This window comes from Mytilus trossulus, chromosome 14, assembly GCF_036588685.1.
Source record: "Mytilus trossulus isolate FHL-02 chromosome 14, PNRI_Mtr1.1.1.hap1, whole genome shotgun sequence".
NCBI classification, from domain to species: Eukaryota; Metazoa; Mollusca; class Bivalvia; order Mytilida; family Mytilidae; genus Mytilus; species Mytilus trossulus.
The window spans coordinates 62722111-62745226 of record NC_086386.1 but is presented as its reverse complement, the minus strand read 5'-3'; the positions used below and the strand labels follow the sequence as shown (position 1 = coordinate 62745226).

The 23116-nt window shown below is 31.6% G+C and overlaps 1 protein-coding gene across 1 annotated transcript; it reads left to right on the top strand.

Moving 5' to 3' along the window:
* The first annotated feature begins 387 nt into the window (after window positions 1–387).
* Window positions 388–22975, top strand: LOC134696408 (adhesion G protein-coupled receptor B2-like). Its single transcript, XM_063558188.1, has 15 exons — window positions 388–506; window positions 3243–3315; window positions 3771–3885; window positions 5447–5493; window positions 6164–6287; window positions 12390–12493; window positions 14850–14952; window positions 15444–15594; window positions 16105–16174; window positions 16871–16937; window positions 18041–18126; window positions 18938–19064; window positions 20064–20105; window positions 20680–20763; window positions 22759–22975. The coding sequence occupies exons 1-15, from the start codon at window positions 389–391 to the stop codon at window positions 22813–22815; spliced, it is 1368 nt and encodes a 455-aa protein (XP_063414258.1). The 5' UTR covers window position 388; the 3' UTR covers window positions 22816–22975.
* Window positions 22976–23116: the final 141 nt, after the last annotated feature.

The window sequence follows — 23116 nt, the reverse complement described above, 5'->3', positions numbered from 1 at the left end:
GAAAAGATTCATTTCTTTCTACATTTTTACTTAAAACATATTAAACATGAAGGTTTCAAAAAAATATCAATGTGGTTTTCTTTTTATTTGCTATCTTTCCGATAGCTGTTTAATCTTAAAGGCAGCATTGTTACACAGACATTTGTATAAGAACCGTAAATAATACAGACATCATATATTGATTTCAAATTGATTTGATGACATTGACTTTTTTAATATACAAACGGTTACCACAACATGACGAAATGAGCGCTTACAAAAATAGCAATATAAACATTAAAAAAACATTTACAAAGTTACCATATGTTTTATAAAACTTGAATTGTTCATGTTGTTTTTTATATATCTAATCCAACAAAATTGTTCATATAAAACAATTATTGTAGTAATGCAAGTAGGGAAGGCAAGTGTGGATGATATAACGGTTCCTGATCGCCAGAAAACGTCCAACTCGTGGATAGCAGATTCAGTGACTGAAATTAAACTGAAAAAGAACATATGTAGCGGTAAATATGTTATATTCATTTCAAAAAGCAAAACACAGGAATCTGTAATCAATTTTATATTTAACACTCAAGACCAGATATTTTGAAAGACAAAAAAATGTACCGTTTGCAATAAAGAAAAGTTTTAACGTTCATTTTGATTTACAGTCAACATATACTTTAATGCGCTGTTGCTGTTGTCATAAAGTAACATTGTTGATATTTCGTGTTGTAATCATTTGAGGTTTCAGTATGACAGTTAAACATATAGAACGTAAGAAAATGATACGCAGCTGATATGAGTTTTTTTTCCAAGACTACAATGTTCAGCAGATACGTTTTAATTTTGATTGTTTACTTTCATACACCATGGACATGCACATGAATCGGATCACACAATTAAAACATTATAAAGATATGCAAGTAGAAGAAAATAAAATAAAATACAGAATGAAATCGGAACATGATGTTCTATAATTATATATCAGTGCGTAATCATAGCACCATTGGTCTTTATCCGACCGATAGTGGAACCCTCTACAGAGTTGATCATCAGATTGACTGAGTAAGATATACAAATAAGCAGTCACATCGGTTAAAAATTGGGACGTTAAATCCAATGCCTCCTGTAGAGAGGACACTGTGATCTTTGAACATAAAGAACCTTTGTAACTCTTTGACGGTTCCGTTGGTGACAAAGCTTAATTGCTGTCCTCAGGCCAACTAAAATTAATTAGTAGATTTTCATCCAAATTTTTGAAAAAAATGGGGCGGGTGGGAGCATTTTATTTTTTAAATTTTATTTCATATGAAACCCTTGTCACAAGTTCTTCATACCGCGGGGTATATGCTAGTGGAAAACAAGCTTGTATAATGTATATATATATCCTGTATAAGGAATTCGACACTATTTTTTAAACTCTTAAATAAAAATCCCTGATTACATTTGTAGCAACCACTGTTAAACAGGTAATTGCCGCTTTAGAAACCTATTTATATAGTATACATCAAAGAGAAAAGAAATGCTCTCCTTAGTTGGACTAGACCTACACCAAATTAATTTTACTTTCTAAGCAATGGTTTGTAGTCCACATAAAATCAATAAAATGTATTGGTAAAATTGTATGCAACACAAGTATTATGAGTACAAAATAAAATGTTAACTTAGTGTGGAAAGTAATTATGATGTAAAACATGAACTTAAGGTTCATCATAAGGAATTGAAAAATATGGCCGTGTTTACCTCACAAATTTTTCTCTGAGTACAGACAAACCTATGCACTTGCAAAGGTTTTAAGGAATGGCAGGAACTAGATATATAAATTCTAAATGCATTTTATGTTTTAGCAAATTATAAACTTTACTAGATTTTGCTATCCAGTTTTTTCGTTCCTGCAGAAGGTGCTAAAATAAACTAAGTTGGGAAAGTGGTTTGAGAATCTCCCCTGGTATAATACATGTTGTGAGTAGTATTGATTTAAATGGACAATAGATGGACAATAGACATCTACAGAAAAAAGGTCAATTAAACTGTGTAACTGAGTGGACCGTATCACATGAAATTCGGGTGTTTGTTTATTTTGCTATCTTCGGCAGACTGGAAAAAACTGGACATCAAAATCACGGTAAGTTTTTAATTTTCTGAAACGTAGACTTCATATAACTTTTATATACCTAGTTCCTGCCATGCCTTAAAACTTTCCTAGATGTACCAGTTTGTCTGTACTCATAGTAAATTTTGAGGTGTAAACACGGCCATATTTTTCAATTCCTTATGATGAACCTTAACCAAAAAGTAATAGTTGTTTAATAACTAAATTGAGGGTATTGGGACAGTTACAGAGGGTGTTTGCTGTTTGTCAACAAAAACAACAGCCATGGGTAAATATAAGGGAATTAAAATGCGTGTTTGTCGACTTTTTTTCTCAATATACGGTCATAAATCAAACAAACTCGTGCTTGTGTCAATTTCTTTAATCCAGTCGTTATTTGTACCAATTTGTTCTACGATTTTTGCGCTTTGGATATCATTCACAGTCCAAATTTCCTGACACAAAGTAATCGTATAAATAAAGAAAAAAACACGGTTTTGATTCACTTGTGACTACCGCAATTTGCGTTAAATGACGAGGCGTTTTACTCGTTACTCGAATATTTCATGCCCTTCTCGTTCTCTATCTCTAGTCTCGGTAGATGATGTTGTCATCATAGAGCAGGAGAATATGTCGACTCAATCATTTCGTTAGATTACTCGAAGAAATACAATTTGAACGAAATTTGAAACAGGAAATGTTGAATGAAACTAAATTATCGATGGTTTCCGGTAACGGACATGAACAAAATTCGGAAATCGTATTTTTGATAAATAAAAAAAATCGGGGCGGGACGATTTCAGAGGGGCGGGCGGGGATGAAAATCTAGCAATTAATTTTAATTGGCCTTATCTAACATACCAATATTTTCTCCGTGGCCGTGTTATTTTCCCCGACCTTCTTCTCGGACGAAATCTATTGTATGACCTTTCTATCTTGTATATTGCCTATTTGTTCTCTTCCTAAACATGCAGAACATATTTGCCACGTTTATCTTCCTGAATATAGGCATGGATCATTTGCGTTACATTTAGAGGAGCCATCAAACAACCATTCATTTTCGAATTTGATATTAATGGGAGAAAGTTATAGAGAAGTATAGGTATGGATGTATCAGAAACTTTATAAAACGGTATAAAATGCATTATTGGTATTTGTTTTCCAGGTCTGACGGGATACAGTAGCACATTTTATAGAAATATTTCAAGTTTTTTTCCGGAGTATCTAATTCTAAATGGGTAAGTTTAAGGTTTTTATGGTGTTTTTTTTTGTGCAGAACTTTTAATATATTGGAACAAACTTAATGTATATCTCATACTTTTTTCTGTTCACCATTTCATCAGTTACAAAATCAAACAATTAAAACTTTTGTAGACATTTTACGCTGCTTAGGTATTCATTACTTATATGATCCCATTAACTTGAAGACTATATGGCGATCTCTCAATTTTGTATACCCGGAAATGTTTCGCTCTAAGCTTAACCCGATAAATATTTTTTTTCATTCATGTTATAAAAAAAAAATAGTTTAAATTCGTCTTTTTTTTAAATTTATTTAACACCATTGTTATCAGTATTTCTCAATGCATATTGAAAAAATGTCTTCTTCCAAAACACTCGAATTTCATAACAAAACTATCATCATAAAATGATTTTAAATTGTAAATTATCAGTCGGTATATTTTATTTTCAGGGAAATAAAGTCATTTAATGGGAGTTATGATGTTAATTCTATTATAGCTGACTTTACGATTCATGGTACACCTTGTTCAAATTATTCCTTAATCATAAAGTTCGAACACCTGTTGGTAAGCAATATTACTGTAGATTCATTTCTTTTTCGTGTGTATCAATGGTCACGGAAAAAGGAAAACTTGTATGTTCTTGAAAATTTAATTTGTGGTTTTGCTGAGATCTGGATACAAGCCTATAGAAAATTAGTCATTTGTTGAACCTTTTATTTCGTGAGTTACCTGTACCCACGAAATCCACGAAAATTAGTATCCAATGAATAGTAATGAGTCCAGAATACGCTTAAATTATCTGTGTATATAATTCTGTCACAGTTAGGTCTAACTAAATCTTATATATTTTGAACTAACACAGTGTAAACAATATGTGGAGTCTATTTTACCTGGCAAAGGTTATCTTTCTCGTTTTTGTATAAACAAGTTATTATTTCTATATCAGATATACAACATCCTGTAAATTTGATTACAGCATTGCGGCAAAAACTTCTTATTTTAGTAAAAAATCCTCTGTTGGTACGACTATTATCCTTATGCTCACTTTATAAGTTGTGTTCGAAAGTAACAACCACTTGTTTTACTAATACTTGTGACTGGGAGTATAAAAAACGTGTAATTGATGTTAACTAGCAAACGTTTATCGTTTCTGTCCAAAGTTATTATTTCTATATCATGTATACAATATGCTGTATATGCATTTAAGTATAATATTGCCGTAGAGTGGGTTGCTCAGTTTCGCCATATCTTTCCATGTGTTCTGCAGTTTGTGTTCAGGTCATTATGTTTTTGAAGTATATTGATATTTCTATATGAAGATAACTTCAAATGCAAAATATTTCGTAGCTTGAAAACGTGTTTGTTTGAAAAAAAATCAACTGAAAAGTTAGATTGAAAGGTGTTTGAAATTTCCTGTTTTTTTGTCAAAGGGGGACACATATTCGGCGTTTTTACACATCTATTTAAAACCAAATAACTGCAAGCTTTAAACAGTGTTTATCAAATCAATTTCATTATACTGATGAAAAGCAGACATTTTAAAGGTGTAACGAAATGAAATTTGGGGCAATCAGTCAAAGAATTACTAAGAAATACTTCTTTGAAATCGGGTTTTTAATTCAGGAAATTGGCCGAAAATCGTTGTCCGTTTTTCGGTCCTTTGCGGTAAGTGCCAAAATTTTGTCTCAGTTTAAAAAATATTTATATTTGTTATTAAAAAATAATTTTCCGGCATATTTCTTTGATTTCATCTATCCTTTGAAGTTTTTACACCTCAAAATCATAAAACGGCGAAATTGTGTCTCCTGCGAAAATGGGCACCCCACTCTATATACTCCTTTTTTTTACAAAAGGCCCCTAGTTTGACTCAACAATTATCGCCTATTTTTTAAGTTGGAAGGTGTAAACATTGTTTTGCTATTAATAATTGTATTGTGGGTATTCGTGATATTATCAGAACAATATTGCATGCAACATAAACTATATGAAGAAATATAATGATGAAACTCCAAACAAATCTGAAATTAATACTTCACGATATGTTTTTTTTTTGTAAACTTGCAGTAAACGATGACATTTCTCAAATGTAAAGATTTGAATGTTTTTCAAACTTCTATTTAAAAAGGGAAAGTACACCAAACCATTCTGTGGACATTGGAATTTTAGTACTCCGTAAGTATCTCAGTCTTTAAAAAAGAAAGGACATTTGTTATATTGGCCAAGGAGGCTACTATATACCAAAAACCAACAGATTGGATATGAACCATATCGACTACAAAAATCATCAAAAGACATACTGCATAGTAAGCTTAATATGCCACGCATTTCAAATGGACAAAATGAGAAGAAAAAAAATTAAGAACAAAATAATCGTACTATCTTTTGCTTGCTGTTATTAAAATAAAACAAAGATTAGAGAGAACAGACACATATTGTAGGGAAAAGCAGATATGATACCATTGAACTCTTAATTATCATGAACTGGTTTTATTTTTAAATTGATACGTGTCTTCTGAACGAAAATAATGTGTTGAATTGATTTTGTACGCACGTTACTCATGTAACATATAACAGTTATTATAATGAAGATTTATTAAAATATCAATACAGATACGATATTTTAAATGGACGCCTTTCTTTCCTTTAGGGCCAAAGATTGTACTCGATATTGATTCCTTTTTCTGTTTCCATTGTATTGTTTAGTTATGTTGCATGGTCACTTTTTATAACTTCTTCAAAATGATATATTTTTAACATGAGTGTAAAGTTTTCACAGAAAGCCTCAAACGTAATTCTGCAATATTAGTACAACTACAATACATAATTTACACTTAATTTATAGGAATACTGTAAACGGAGCTTGGTCGTCGTATGGTTCACAAGTTGTTGATGCTTCAGATTCTTATACGATATGTGAATATAATCACACCACCAATTTTGCTATATTGATGAGTCCAGGAAAGACAGTATGTTCAATTATTTATGCCAATTAACATATAGAAGATCCACAATAAGATTTCACTAAACACATGTGGAAATGTATTTTTAACTTAAAAATAAAAAATATTATTCAATAAAAAGCAAACCAAAATCTCAGGCGACATGCATTTGTATTTTTTTAGTGCATATACTGGTACAATTAATGTCTCATAAGTAATGAATGCAACTCAAGAACATGAAACTTGTAATATGAAAAAGAAGGGCGAAAGTTACCATAGGGACAGTCAAACTCATATATGTGTTTGATTGAGAGAAAAAAACAATATTGATTTCAAAATGTTGCTGCACGATATTTTCAACATATCTATATATACGTCGTGTACAAGTTGTGATTTTGTACAGGTTATAACCTGTACACAAAAATTGTACTTGTTATAACTTGTTTAATGCAAAAATAAAAGATATAACCTGTACAAAAGTACCTCGTACATGTTATAACCTGTACAAAATATTGCTTAAAAATGGTTTTAACTTGTACAAAATCGAAAAAAAGGATATGTTTCTATTATCGCAATAGATGTTATTAAGGTAACACGATACCGAATGACGTTACGCCACGAGTTATCGTTCCTGACGTTATCGAATAACGTTCACACATACAAGCCAATGCATCAGGTTTTGCAATCACAAAGTGATAAAAAAAAATTAAAAAATGGGGTATTTATGTGACATTTTTAATGGTAACTTTTTCTGGATACTTGATGGAGTAAAGGAAAATAGATCCGGAACGGAAACGATTACTGTACGGAGTTTGACTAATGTCCTGACAACCTGACAATGTCCAGACAGAAATGAAAATGCTAAATACTTTTTTAATATTGGAAGGATTTACTTGAAATTTAGAACCAAGCAAGATGAGAACTTATATTTAATAAATAAAAGGGGAAAAAATAAAAAAAACATATTTATAAGAGTTAAAAAACTTGCCCTGACCAAATTGACTGTGAAACTTCTTATGTCCTGACAGCTATGAACCAGATATTTGTTTTATTATTAACAGGATAGACTTCAAATTCAATACCATGGCAGATTAAATTATTTAATACAATAATACAAGAATAAAAAGAAAAGAATGTTTTTTTTTAGAGTTAGAAAACTTGACCTGACCATCTACATCCTTCCCGTGACTAATGTCCTGACCGATGTAAATTGCTTATAGTTTTTTTTTCCTTTGAAGAATCGACTTCAAATTTGATGTCAAGGAATATTCTGACATAAGATATAGAGATATAAGAAACGGATCATTTAAAAAATAATAATTTAAAGAGTTAGAAAACTTGACCTTACCAACATCGACTCTGCCCAGACTAATGTCCTGACCGATGAAGAAAATGTTAATAACTTTTTTCATTATTGCTCAATTTAAAATACTTTTAAATATTCTGTTTCTTTAAAATTTAAGCATCTGAACGATTTATATACATCTAATAGACTGTGTTTTATCACAAGTCTTTATTCTTGATATATGTTTGCAATAAATACTTTTTCATGATGAACGCCGTATTCCCATGAAATTTTGTGTTAAAATGGTCGTCAAAAACACCGCCCGGGCAAAATGGAAACAAGAAATTTATCTGGATGAAAATACGGATAGAATTAGGCGATAATCCACAATACAAGCAGACTTTGCAACTCATACAAAAATAGTTTGTTTGTATGGAATGTTAAGAAAGTGGTTTACTTGGTTATTTTTCCGAATATCTTTCTCTATGTTCCAGTATAAAAAGTCTCTGAAATTCATTGTTCTGTACAGAGTTAATCCGATATAGTTTCGGAAAAATTTTGAAAATAAAGTGCTAGATTTGTAATCCTATAGACCAAATCTACACGGCAACATTGGAATCAAGCCTGAAAAGGTTAACGTAGGCTGAGAAATACATGGGAACTTGATTCGGCAAAAATAAAATGAAAAAAGCAGGTCCCGTTACAGTCTGATTAGGCAGCAACCATTTGAATTTTTTTTTTGGGGGGGGGGGGGGGGGGGGTATGTTTTTTTTTCTGTACAAACTTTTTTTTCCGCCTTCGGCGAAAAACAATCTATTTTTTTAGCGACAAACCGAAAACAATTTTTTCCTTTCAATTTTTCTCAGGGTCCAAAACAAATTATTTTTTTTCACCAAAAACTGGAAACAAACTTTTTTTTCCAAAAAAAAACATAGCCCCCCCCCCCCCCCCCCCCCGAAAATCAAATGGTTGCTGCCTTAAAGCCACCCCCAAGTTGCCACTTGCGCATATAAACGCAGGCAAGTTGATAGTCGGAACTGTCTATAGTCAGACTGGTTTCGTTACAATTTTTTTCTCTCAAAATTTACAATCAAACGACTGACTAATTATTATTCAAACGGAGACAGAGACTGAAATAGCTAGATCTTGTTTTTTGTGTGATCTGAGGTGGAAATAATGTACATGTACAAGTTCGGAGACAACACGACTGAAAGAGAATAAACATGTTTGCCTTTTTAGGCCCTGAGGGACATATTGCTCACATACAATATCGTCGGGAAAAGCCCGAGGATTTTCACAGTATTAAAAGGAGTTTTTAGAACAAGCATGCCATGTAGATCTATATACATGTAAAAAAAAAAAACTGTATGCATTTCTTTCTGTGGATAAATATACTATATAAAAAAAAATCATATATGTATATTGTAATACTAGTATAAAATGTATAAGAATGAGCTTTAAAAACACGATGGAAAGCGAGACTCGCCGAGCTTTCCACTTGTTTCGTAGCGAGTGCAAAAACTTTTACAATTCTGACAATGTATATTGGACATAATTTTATATTTTGCTTATATCCTACAATTTACACTTAAACGCCTAGGGTGAATAGGGATAAAAATATGGTCACTTGGTCTCCTTCGACCGGCAGTAAAATGCTTCCAAAGTGAGGCGTCCATTTGGCTGTGCGGGATGTATTATTTATTGTTAACTGCGTCTTGAAAATGCATAAAATATTTGCCACTGGACGTATAGTTACTAGCAATCAATCATACAATTCAAAATCGCCACTTGAAACTAATAGAGCACGCAGCATCATATTGTTTCACCCGTGTAAATTCGACCGTCAATCCCACACTTGATAGTCCTTTTGCTTCAGGTTTATATTGTGCACCTGTTTTTTAAAGGTGCGCATATCGTCTGGATTTTTTTTTTTTTTTTTATTCATGACAGGTTGCTTGATTAGGCATTTTGATAAATTATAAAGGCCCGCAGAGTACAGACTCCGGGTAACATATAAAGTCCCGCAGAGTACAGACTCTGGGTAACATCTCCTACATGTGGAATTTCAAGCTTGAGCTTTTATGTTTCGCAGTTTGTTTTACTTAAACTTTTACTTATAGAATGCATATATGATCTCAAGATTTGTTTTATAAAATGATTTTCCACAAATGACAGACTGTTGAACTAATAGTGAAATTTTGAAAACAGTTTGCAATGTTTGTCCGACTTGCTGAGCAAACAACTCATACATTTACACCACGCAAAGTACACTATATTAATGTACAAATGTACGTAGCAAGTCAAGAATATAAGTTTTGATTTTTTCTTTGAGTTTTGTTATTTTATGTATCATGCATGAACTATTTGTCACTGAACGTTAATCAACCATCAAAAACCGAGCACTGTTAACTGAATCAAATTTTTAAAGTACTATTTTTTTGCATGGATGAAGCAATGACACCACCATTGTCATAAAGGATGAAGTTAAAAACTCAGTAATTCAAATGAATCACACGTAAAAAAAATATCATGTTATTTTCACTCGAATTTTACAAAAATATGAAGGTATTATGCTCGTTAAGTGTAAAATTCAGACGAGTCATGTTAGTGAATTTTTTATGTGCAGGACGAAATAAATTATATCAGTAGAATCTCATATCACTAAGAAATTTACGGAAACCTGAGAGGGGAAACGGAAATAAAATAAACACCTTTCAGATCCCGACACATTTTGAGTTTTCCATTTCTCATATCTCTGAGGAGAATAACGTTATATTCTTTATTCAATAACGTCACACGTTTTCGGTCAAATTCTAAGGGTATCAATCATTTTTGAAGCCATTTATCTCAAAAACAAGGATGGTGACATATGATTTTCTATACATGTATGAATTCAGTTTGTAATTCTGAATATTATGTTAGTTTTTTGTTGTTCTCCGTATATAAGAACATAGCCATCCATTGGAAAATCTAAAAAGGTGAGCCGAAAAACAGGCATTTCCCCTATATACCTAAGTAAATTTGTCGCCCAAATCGACGTTTTCCAATAAAAATACCAAGAAAACAAAAATGGTGACCCCCATTTTTTATTACATATTTCGATGTAACTCGGTGCAAAGAACGCGTATGCCAAAAAGTTTGGAAATCGGTTGATATGCCATTCGGTATCGTGTTACCTTAACCTCAAAAATATTTTCATAACTTTTTTATTATTCCTTCATGTTTGTGTGTTTTGTCCTTTTTTGATACAGTTAATGTGCAGGGGTCGGTATTACGAAGCATTCCTTTGAACTGTAATACGATATTTTTTATGATCCTCTTATGACTGTCTATGGACATATCTTTATTTGATGAATTATAATTGTGAGTGTCCACTTTGAAGGCAATAGAAAAATACTTTTATTCTAGTTGACACTAAAAGACATAAGAGAATGGCCAGGATAGATGTGTCTACAATGAATTGGGTATGTAAATGGGGTATTTGTCTAAAAGACAACAACCCGCCCATGATATGGAGCAAACATTATCCGAAGGCCACAAATACATGCTTTTAAAGCAGAGGATATATATTTAAAACATCAAAATTAAATTCGCCTCTTGTAATGATCTAATAAGGTTGTAAAAAACAAATTGAGTTATATTTACATAATTCATGCTGAAGGCCAAAAATGTTGAAGAGTAGTTTCAAAGATATTGATAATGAAGCATGGTCTGATGAAAACTATTTCAGCTCTCTCTTGATTTTACAGAGTAAGCATATAAGACATTGTTTTAGTCTTTGCGTGCTTTAGTACGAGAGGGAGGAGTTTAACTAAAAATTATTAGGCATTGGAAGAATTTAGTTACTTCTATCTAATGTAATTGACATTGAGGAAATGCAAGCTTTTAGTAAATAGTGTCACACTTATTTAAGCCATGATGGACTGCATAAAACGTACAATTACATGAAAACACATTTTGCCAACATTAGTCATGAAATATATACACGTATTTCTTAAACTTTGTTATCATTGTCCTCTACGGAAAAAAAACACGGTCTGGCCTATTTATTGTTGTTCTTTATGTATTGATGAATTCAAATGTATATTTTACTTCAAAATGTTCAGTTAGATTTATCTTAAATTTTGTACACGTTAAAACCATTTTTAAGCAATATTTTGTACAGGTTATAACATGTATGAGGTACTTTTGTACATGTTATAACTTGTATTTTTGCATTATACAAGTTATAACATGTACACAATTTTTGTACATGTTATAACCTGTACAAAATCTCAACTTGTACACGACATATATATATATATATATATATTCACAATTCTGTACTTTGTCGTCTATATTCGTAGGTGTTATGTTTTGTAGACTGCTAATTGCTATCGACGTGTTCCTTCTTTTTTTACAATGACTTGCCAGGTTTTATTCGACCTATGACTTTGAATATATTGTAGATAAATTCCACTTTTCGTATTCTGACATTTGAATAGTAAATGAAAACTGAGAATGTGTCAAAGAGACAACAACCTTATCAAAGAGCGGCAAACAACCAAATACCACTATTATTGTTCTTCTTATGCAATCAAATATTACCCCTGAGCTCGCGGCGGGCTTTATCTTAAGCTGCCTTCATAGTGATAATGCATATTAGCAAATGAACGCCACATTTAAGTCCTACACATAATAATGAACATATTTTAAACAAAACTGACTTTGCTTATATTTTAAGTAAATACAGTTTTTAAAGATACCATTAGATCATATACATAACTTATTTTCAAAATGTATTTTAAATTGTCAGTTGATTATTTGACACTTTTTTAAATGTTTATTTTTACATTTTTTACAAGCCATCCTCTCACCATGATCCACTAAGCTATACATCAGCCATCGGATGCGGAGTGTCCATTTTGTTTCTAGTCATTACAATTCTGATCCATTTCGTCCTTTGGAGGTAAGTTATTCGTATCTATTTTGACATATATACTCCTATGAGTGTCGAGATAGTGTTTATAGAGTAGATATCAATGGGAGGGAAAAATTGAAATAAAGGGCAACGCAAATAAAGAATAGAGAGAATATGGATCGTATGATATACATATAAATATATACAATACGAAAATATAACAGTATCAGCTGAACGCAAAGATTGTTTTTCAATCATTACATATAATCAATCAATCAATTCTTATATAATACTAATTCTGAAAAGCAATAATTTAAAAACACACACAATTTGTGTAATGAATTTGTACGCAAATGTATAAATCAGAATAACTCGACCACGGTTATTCTACTGTCAGTATTTTATAACAATTAAATATTAATTATAGATCTACACTTTTCTCAAGCTCTTTATTTTTGTTTAAATTCAAAAGGCTTTATGTTAGAGCAGTTATGTAGACGTAAAGTGTCATTTATCTAAATACAGTGCACAATTCAATAAAGTCAACCTACAAAGTGGTAAAATTATAACCTTCAAAATATCTTTATGTAATAGATCACTGTGATAATAGAAAAAGGGGGACGAAAGATACCAAAGGGACAGTCAAACTCGTAAATCTAAAACAAACTGACAACGCCATGGCTAAAAATGAAAAAGACAAACAGAAAAACAATAGTACACATGACACAACATAGAAAACTAAAGAATACACAACACGAACCCCACCAAAAACTAGGGGTGATCTCAGGTGCTCCGGAAGGGTAAGCAGATCCTGCTCCACATGCGGCACCCGTCGTGTTGCTTATTTGATTACAAATCCGGTAAATAGTCTAATTCGGTAGGTCAAATTCATGAAAGGGAAGGGGATTATAGTTACGACGTAGGGAACATATCCGATATCATTTGTGAAACGGTTATTCCATAACGGTCAACCAACTCGTGATGGCGTCCGTAACATTTACGAAGGGATGATTTCAACTTCACCATATGGAACTCTTGGTTTAATAGCTTCCTTGTGAGCAGTAAACCTCTATCAAGAAAATCATGATAGGAAATGCAAGCACGGGAATATCGTATCAATTGGGAGGTATATACCCCGTATGCATGTGCGGCTGGAATGTTGCTACTTAGAAATGGAAAGTTCACAATTTGAAAGCTGAAATCATCTCTTTTGTCGTAAAGTTTTGTCTTCAACCGACCCTCATTGTCAATTTCTAGATGTAAGTCAAGATATGAAGCCGACTTAACTGTATCTGTAGTAGCCTTTATCTATCTATGTCTTTATATTACAATCGCTTAACATGATTTTGATCAGATCAGTGCACTTCTAAATTAGAAAAAAAAGTGTTTTATGTATACGTAGTACTGTTGCATCTATGGGGAAAACAACACCTAAGATAAAAAAATAGTTTAATATTCTTGTCTAAGAAAAAGGCACCAACCTCAATACTAACTCAAACATTATAATAACAGTGTTTTCTTCTTTGAAATCAGAAAATAACACTTTATTAATTGTATGCACAATGTAGGTCAAGTAAGTGTTATGTTGTATAAAAAGACTCATATGTAAATTAACCATTCAACTGCTTCGTTAAGAATAGCTTTATATCTTACCTTATCCCTAATCATTGATTGTGAGTGTCTGTTGATAATTTACTTTACAAGATACAGATGATTTACCAGAGAGATCCACTATAATTGTAAATGTCAAGACATACGTTTTATATTGTGGTTTAATGAAATGCCAACTACTGCAAACAAAAATTATGTATAAACATGACCACCTGTTAACATTTTTATGACACAACTTCATCCCATGTTCCATGCTTATGAAATCACCAATTTCGATTAACCACCCTCTTTTTAATGAGTTATGTGTTGCTAAATCTGTTGATGTAGTTTGATTTGGGTTTGTTTCTGTGATAAATATCTTCCTTTCCTCAATTTTTGTCAGTTTTTTTTGTTCTGTTTTGAAGGAATTTTGTTGGCACAGTTTAATGTTTAATAATTTATGCTATTATCTTTTTCTTTTTGAACGAAATAATGTTCCATAACAAAACTCGCCAAAGTTTAAAATGTAAACACTATGCGTTTTGTCTGCAAAAATGTCAAATACATTATGAAGTTTGAGAGGAGTTATCAAAGGTACCAGGGTTATAATTTATTACAAAATCCTCATAAGACTCATTAGTGACGCTCATATTAAAATGTTTATAAAGCCAAGCATTGAGAAAAAGAATCCCAAAAGGTTTTGCAAAATATAGCTGATGTAGCTAGGTTATATGGGCTACACTTATAACAAAGTAGAAACTTCTAAAGATCTGATAAAGATTGTAAAGTTGATTTGTCAGATACTGTTTTACAGGTACTTGGGAAATGATAGAACAAAAACACTGATGAACTTATGTGTGGCATTAATTCTGTCGTATATAATATTCTTAGCAGGCATAACACGAACAGAGAATAAAGTAAGAAAACTAAGGAAGTAGCCATATATTATATAACCGGTGATACATGTCATCGAAATCTGAAAAAAAGAGAAAAAAACATACCAAAATAATATTCAAATCATTTGTCGAAGCTAGACAGAAGTCTTCAAACAGAAAGCTGGTTTAATTCAACATCCCGTGTGACTAAGTCAATACAGTTGTTAATTCAAATACATATTTTAATCATAAGTGTTCGTATCTGTCAACTATAAAATATACACATTTTTGCTGATATTTAATAGTTTTAAATAATTTCTCGTATTCGAAACATAGAACGCACCAATAGCATTCCACTGGCTGTTTGGCAACAATTTCTCTTGAGGAAACCCCGACCTATGTCGTTGATTTAAACGTGTTTAAGAACAGGAAGATGTCGATTGTATTGCTTTTCTATCTTCAAACATTGGCAACAATATTACATTGTGCATGTAGATATTTGGTAATACTTTTGTGTATAATCTTATTTATAGATAGTATGTTCAGCAATTGCAGTTGCTCTGCACTATATTTTCCTGACAGACTTTGCTCTGATGCTTGCTGAAGGTATTCAGATAGTTAGAATGGTGGTCATTGTTTTCCCAACCAAATCCATAGTTCCTAAGCTGATACCTGCATGTTGGAGTGAGTATAAAACCCATCTATAACATCATTACAAGTTAACAGATCAAATCTATTAAAACTATCATTTATTCTGACCAAGAAATAAGATAAGCAAAGCGAATGCTGTTTATTATTAAATAAATAAAACAAAAATTGGAAGACTCATTTGACATGCCATATGGAACTATTGGTTGGTAGGTGATATTAGTACTAAAATGTCAAAAATTTATTTGTTTTCAATATCAAGAAAAAGTTGATAATATGTTTTCTCTACGTTAGTGTAGGACAAGCAGCATTACACAACCATTAGAACAATCAAAAACGGGATGCACAGAAGAGGTGATTTAAGAACTTCAAAATCACAAAGTGTAGGGCAAAACACGCAGTAGTCTTAAAGACAAATGGGGTGTAATAAATACAACGGATGTGTACTGTTTCGCACAATTAGTATTTCGAACATGACTGTGTAAATAAACTAAAATTATAAGTAAGTAAGCTTCACTATATTACAGATATTTTATTTTATTTCAGTTGTTCCGGCTTGTATAGTTGGAATTTCTGCCGGTGTGACTAAACTTAAAGGATATGGCAATGACCAATTGTACGTTTTAATAAGTTTTTTTTTATCAATTAATGCTTTGTATACAGAATTTTTCAACCCATGTACATTTTCCTGACACACGGCGACCGGTTTTGATTTTACACCAAAAATACTGTCTACTTAGTAGATACACAATATCATTTTGCTTGCTTTACAAGACTTGAAATAGAACCCTTCAATTACTATATATACTTGAAGCAACATTCTCTAACTAAACATATCAAAGTACTGTCAGAAACAATATATTTTAGAGGATAAATTGAAACATTTAGGATCAATAATTAACTTTCTACATAAAAGACTGAAAACAATTTCAATTTATTTGATCTGGAAGATCGAAATGCGTCATCTCATTTAAATTAACAATTTGTGTGTATATGTTCATTCATATATATCCAATTGCATTCGACGAAAATATACAACTAACGCATCAGTTCAGTTTAAATTGACCTTCTTGATTCTTTTTTTTTTATTTAATTATGTATTCCATTTTAAGTCGGAGTAAATCATACACAAATATTGATGACGTCACTGTCACTTGACAAAAGTATGTATAGAGCTAATAGACACTGTTACTCAACCAACAGACCCTTTGCAACCAAAATTATTATTGATTAGTGATTTCCAGACAATAACAGGAGAATACATAATGAAATGTAAATATAATTCACATGAGGATTGTTCTGATCATTTCAGTTGTTGGCTAACCCTTGAATCTAACCTCATATGGGCATTTATTGGACCAGCGTTGCTTGTAATCGTGGTATGTATAGATTTTTTTAAGTCCGATTTTTTTACAAGTCCCTTAGTACCATGAAAAATATATCATAAATTGAAGATGTTATACTTTTTGGCATTCAATTCACACTTTATCGCCTCATTTTTTATGATTAATTGACTAGTAAGCATGTTTTGTGCAAACTTCAAGTTAAATATGACCTGTTTTCTTGCAAAAACAAGGACAAAAGATAAGTATACCAATGCAATTCAAAAAGATAGTATTAAAAATTAAAATACGCAGTTTTGTGTCTTTTCGACATAACAGAAGTGCAATGGTGAGAGTAGATTTCTGTTAACCCAACTTGATTTCGCAAAGTTACGTTATTTTCCGTTTTTCCTTAAAGAGCCTCTTTCGCGGCGATTTTATTTCTTGATTTTCAAAACTGTTTCTTGAAGTTAAAAAAAAGGATGACCCATGATTAACCTATTCGGGACGATTTATCTTTTTTTATTCTACTTGCAAAAGATAATTAGTGTATAGTATTAAAGATATATTATGTTGTTGTTTTTTTTTAATTATAGGTTTTTTGTATCGTATATAACAAGTGTGATGTTTTCACTTGATAAAGTTTAAACGTAATTAGCAGATATTGTAAAAACAATAAAAATTCGAGAATGAATCCGTCCAAACGACTAAGTTTTCATCTCCATAAATAGAATTGTGTTTATCTTTTTAACATTTAACATGTTTATGAAATTAAAAAAAATGCCCTAGAATTATAGGTGACTATTCACATGTACATGTGTTTTTATTTCTTTGTGAAAGAAGTGTGGACAAATATTTGAAAAATATAATGCATGCAAAAACTAGTTTGAAAAGCGAAAAAAAACAATTACTAGATAACGTAGCCCATATGTAATAGAGTTTCATTTTTGATATTTATGATTCATTCTATATAACGATTGATTTTTTTGAATAATAACTGTACGAATTCACAATCGAATTGCAAAATGAAAAATTATTTAAAACAATGCCACGTAAGCAGTAACACCTATCACAGAAGACAATGTACTTGCAAACCACACAATTTACAGAGTATTACCACAAATAAACATTAATTTTGTTATTCGTATCGCATTTTTTAGATTAATTTCGTCATCATCATTATAACAGTGTACAAAATGATGACCAGTAGAGGGCTGGCTGCGAAAACATTAAAAGTGAAATCTAAGTAAGTTTGTTATTAGTATATGTAAAAACTTTATAAACAGTTACTACCGTTAACATTATAATAAGATCAAATCAGTATTAGATTGGTGCATTAGTGTGACAGATGCATTTATGTAACAGACACACAATTAATTATATATATTCGTTGTTATTCTGTGGTTATCATGTCGAAATATACTATTATATTATTCATTTATGTATTTGTCTTCTACTATATTCCCGTCATGTACTGTTGTCATTTTAACGTTGTATTTAACCTTGCAATACAACGCAGAGGTTTAGCTAGCCACAAAACTATGTGAAATTCACAATTGTGTCTAAAAATGTCCTGTACCAAGTCAGACATATAGCAGTTGTTATCTGGTATTTCGTTTCTATGTATTTTGCATTGTCGTTTGTTTATGTTGCACTTCATTGTTCTGTTGTTCCGTTGTTTTCCTCTCAAACTTGTTGTTTTTCCTTCGGTTTCAGTTTGTTACCAGGATTTGTTTTCTTTCAATGGATTTATGACTTTTGGACAGCGGTATAAAACTGTTGTTTTTATTTAAATAGCACAAGTTATGATTTTAATCTCATACGATCATCTTGATATTAAGATGTTTCAAAAGTCCAAACAATACAATTATTCAACAGTCAAGTATTGAAAGCAAAGTTTGAACTTATTCCCTGTGGTGATTTCAGTAAAAGATCGTAATTAAATGCAAGCCTTTTACATGTATTATCCAACCAATATTTAAATTGTCTTTTAACGACATAGCATAAAATTCACAAATTTGTGTAATACATGAAAGCTACATAATCTCTTTTCATAGAATTGGGTTAAAAAGTATATGTGTCATCTTGCCGCTGTTTGGAGTAACGTGGGTACTAGGTGCTTTTTCTGTGAACGATGATCTGGTCATTTTCCAGTACCTATTTGCAATTTTCAACTCACTTCAGGTACAGTATATTTTAACGTAAACATCATTCGGTCAATACACATAAACGATGATGATACCCAATTTTAATCATTGCAGTTGAAACAATTAAGATCTCATGTTTCACAGTTAGAATATATTCCAAAGCCATATAAACTTTAAATCAATTATTGTAAGTCATTAATTGAAATTAGGCGTACTATGAAAAAAAATAATTTCAAACTCAAAAGGTGAACACGAGTGTAATAAAAAATGCTAGACAGTAAACAGTCTAAAATAAACCTCAAGGAATACAACTGGCGAAATTACAAAAACAAACAAAACAAAACCTGGAGGTGATGTAAATTGATTTAATTTGATTCTAGTTTTCATGACAGTTGCACATTCGATAAGAAGAGAACGGAAATGTGTTAAACACAACGAGAACAGTTTTATTGTCATCTGCGTATTATCTATATATGTATATAATAGTCAAAAACTTGTAATGACATTTTGTTGAATATTCTTCTTGAAAGCTTTCATGCAAGAAGTCACTTTCATCATAAGTAATCATAATACAAAACAAAACCTGTATTTTAACGTCTGCGCTAAAATGCATGTATATATCGGACATATATAGGTGCTTCCATAATGCTGATGAGATGAACAATTTATCTTTAAATATTTTGTTTAACTGAAACTTACAATAATAACCTTATCCAACAGTTTTAACGTTTGACATATCAGTATAATGCTGTTCCATATTCATAAATCGATTTCACTGATATAAATCAGAATGACAAACCACAACGGTGGAAACGCAGGTCTTGCGAATATTTTCATAAGCCTAAGATATTTCATACTGTTTTATGAGAACAGACAGTTTAATACCAGCAACACAACATTAAAGATGATACTGAGATTTATGTTGGCATCAATATCAACTATTACAAATAAAGTAATTCATTGAATGTGTTGAGTCGGGGATTTGTTTTCTTGTATAATATTTTTATTATAATTTGGTTTTATATTTTCTTCATAGGGTCTTTTCATATGTGTGTTCCACTGTTTCCTGAATAAGCAGGTATTTATCATGTGTATCTAAACTTTAGAATTAAATATCATCAAGTTTTGGCTTCCATATTCCTTTCTTAGTCATACATAGACTAGTACCTTGCAGACTCAATCTTTAAATTCCAATGACAATTAAAAAACATGATTTATTTAAACATTATAAACGACCTAATAATTTTGCCGCTTTCTTAAGGAGTATTTACGTCTTCATGCACGCTGCTAGCCAATTACCTGGAATAGTCCTCATTTAAGTTAATCGGTATTGCTTTACTAATAACATCGAAAATATGAACTAACACAGGTGCACCATATGTTATCGGGTACTGAAGGGTGAGCATTCTCTACTCCATATATGACATCCCCCGTCGTGTGCCACTTATTTTATATGATCATTTATAAATATCATATTATAAAGCATTACACATCCGAATAGTGGTAATTGAATCAACTGCATCCATAGACGTTCTATTACCGTTTATCGCCATGGTTGTGTACTTTTTCTAATCATGCAACTTGAAGACTATTTTGTGCACTTTATTCCTTTGAAAAACATGTTCAAATTTATTGTTTAATTTTGTGTCAAGGTTAGACAAGGCTACCAACAATATCAGAGACGACGACACGCTAATCGCATGGATTCGAAACATTCTACTGATTTTAGTAATTTGGTTAGTATAAACATGTAGATATCAGAACTAACAAAACTGAAAACAAACTGAATCATCATTATTTTAAGTCCTCTGTATATCTTCGTTATAAGCAACTTACAAGCCTGTTTAAGCAATATATATACATATGTTTTTTTATTTCTAAACAATTCTAAGGTAAATCAAACTTTTTTGTGTGGTCCATATATTTGTCTTCATTTTTAAAAATGGCACTTCCTCTGATTTGTTTTCAATCACAAAAGACGATGGAATCGCCGCTCGTTAATTCATTGCCATACACTAGTTTAATCTGTATGATGGTTGATATGGGTTGATATGATTTTGTCTAGGGTGAACTGGTCCTTACCATAACATCATTGTAGATGTATAACTGGAAAATCCGAAATTTAACATGAAGGACAGTAACTATTGTATGTAGTAGATGTAATGGCTTATGCTTTCTGAACTATTTAAAAAAATAGTATTTTGATATGTGCATAAAGAGTCTTACGCGTGTTATAACTGCATATCAGCAAATAGGGTCTTTCATTCATATTTGAACATTGTGCTGACACTTCAATAAATTGCTTGTGATAGTAAAATAAGTTCGGATAACATTGCCAGATATAGAAGAGGGACGAAAGATACCAAAGGGACAGTCAAACTCATAAATCTAAAACAAACTGACAACGCCATGGATAAAAATGAAAAAGACAAACAGAAACAATAGTACACATGACACACAATAGAAAACTAAAGAATAAACAACACGAACCCCACCAAAAACTAGGGGTGATCTCAGGTGCTCCGGAAGGGTAAGCAGATCCTGCTCCACATGCGGCACCCGTCGTGTTGCTTATATGATTACAAATCCGGAAAATAGTCTAATTCGGTAGGTCAAATTCATGAAAGGGAAGGGGAGTGTAGTTACGACGTAAGGAACATATCCGATATCATTTGTGAAACGGTTATTCCATAACGGTCAACCAACTCGTGATGGCGTCCGTAAAATTTACAAAGGGATGATTTCAACTTCACCATTTGGAACTCTTGGTTTAATAGCTTCCTTGTGAGGAGTAACCCTCTATCAAGAAAATCATGATAGGAAATGCAAGCACGGGAATATCGTATCAATTGGGAGATATATACCCCGTATGCAGGTGCTGCTGGAATGTTGCTACTTAGAAATGGAAAGTTCACCTTGGAAAGCTGAAATCATCTCTTTTGTCGTAAAGTTTTGTCTTCAACCGACCCTCATTGTCAATTTCTAGATGTAAGTCAAGATATGAGGCCGACTCAACTGTATCTGTAGTATCATTTATCTCCAATTCGATGGGATAGATTCGTTCCACATAGTCACCAAATTTTGAATTGTTTAGTGAAAGAACGTCATCTATATAGCGGAAAGTAGAGTTAAAGGATATTGCTAACTTCTTATCTTTCTTCCTAAGAAGTTCCTGCATGAAGTAGGAATAGAATAGGAAAGAAAACTATACTGCATCGTTTAAAAAATGGAACAATTGTAATATATATTTGGAAAATAGTGTATTGTTAAGTTAAAATGTTGCTCGTAATATGTTTCGTTACAACAAAAAAGCATTTAACTTTGCGATATGCAATACAAAAATGTGTTTTTTTTGTTTTAAAAACCGGTATCTCCGACAATATTAATAAACAAAATATCGACATGATCGATATACTTTCTTCCGTAATTTTTTTTTTTGGGGGGGGGGGGGGTCATTTCTATAAAATGATATAACAATAAGAAGATGTGGTATGATTGCTAATGAGACATCCCTCCACAAGAAACTAAATAGCACAGATTATTTAATAACGGTCATCGTTCGGCCTTCAACAATTGAAAAATCTCATACTGCATAGGTCTCGATTTTTTTTAAACAATTCAAACGAGAAAAGTAACGGTCCGATTTATATTTATAATGATAAGTAGATTTTCTATCTGCACGAAAGTATAAAGTATACATAATTCCTTTCTTAATATTTATTTCTATATAGGACCGCCCAAAATCACGACTTAGCATCAACGACAATAGCCGGGCACAAGAGAAATAAATGAGAGAATATACCAGCCAATTGAGTAGTCAAATATTTTATATTTGATTCTTAGTGAACCAATTCAGCTTATTTGCATATGATGAATACGAATATGTTATCCAAAATTAAAGATTGAACTTGTTCTTAAAAAGTTTCAAAAGTAGTTGATAGCTGTAGTATTTAAAAATAAATTATAGTATGGATGTTGATCATATCTTTAAAGTTTGAATGATATATGTTTTGTCTTTTTATCTTTCAATCAATTTTCAAATTTATTTCATATGGTAAATTCAGTACGGTTCATACAATTATCTTGCAT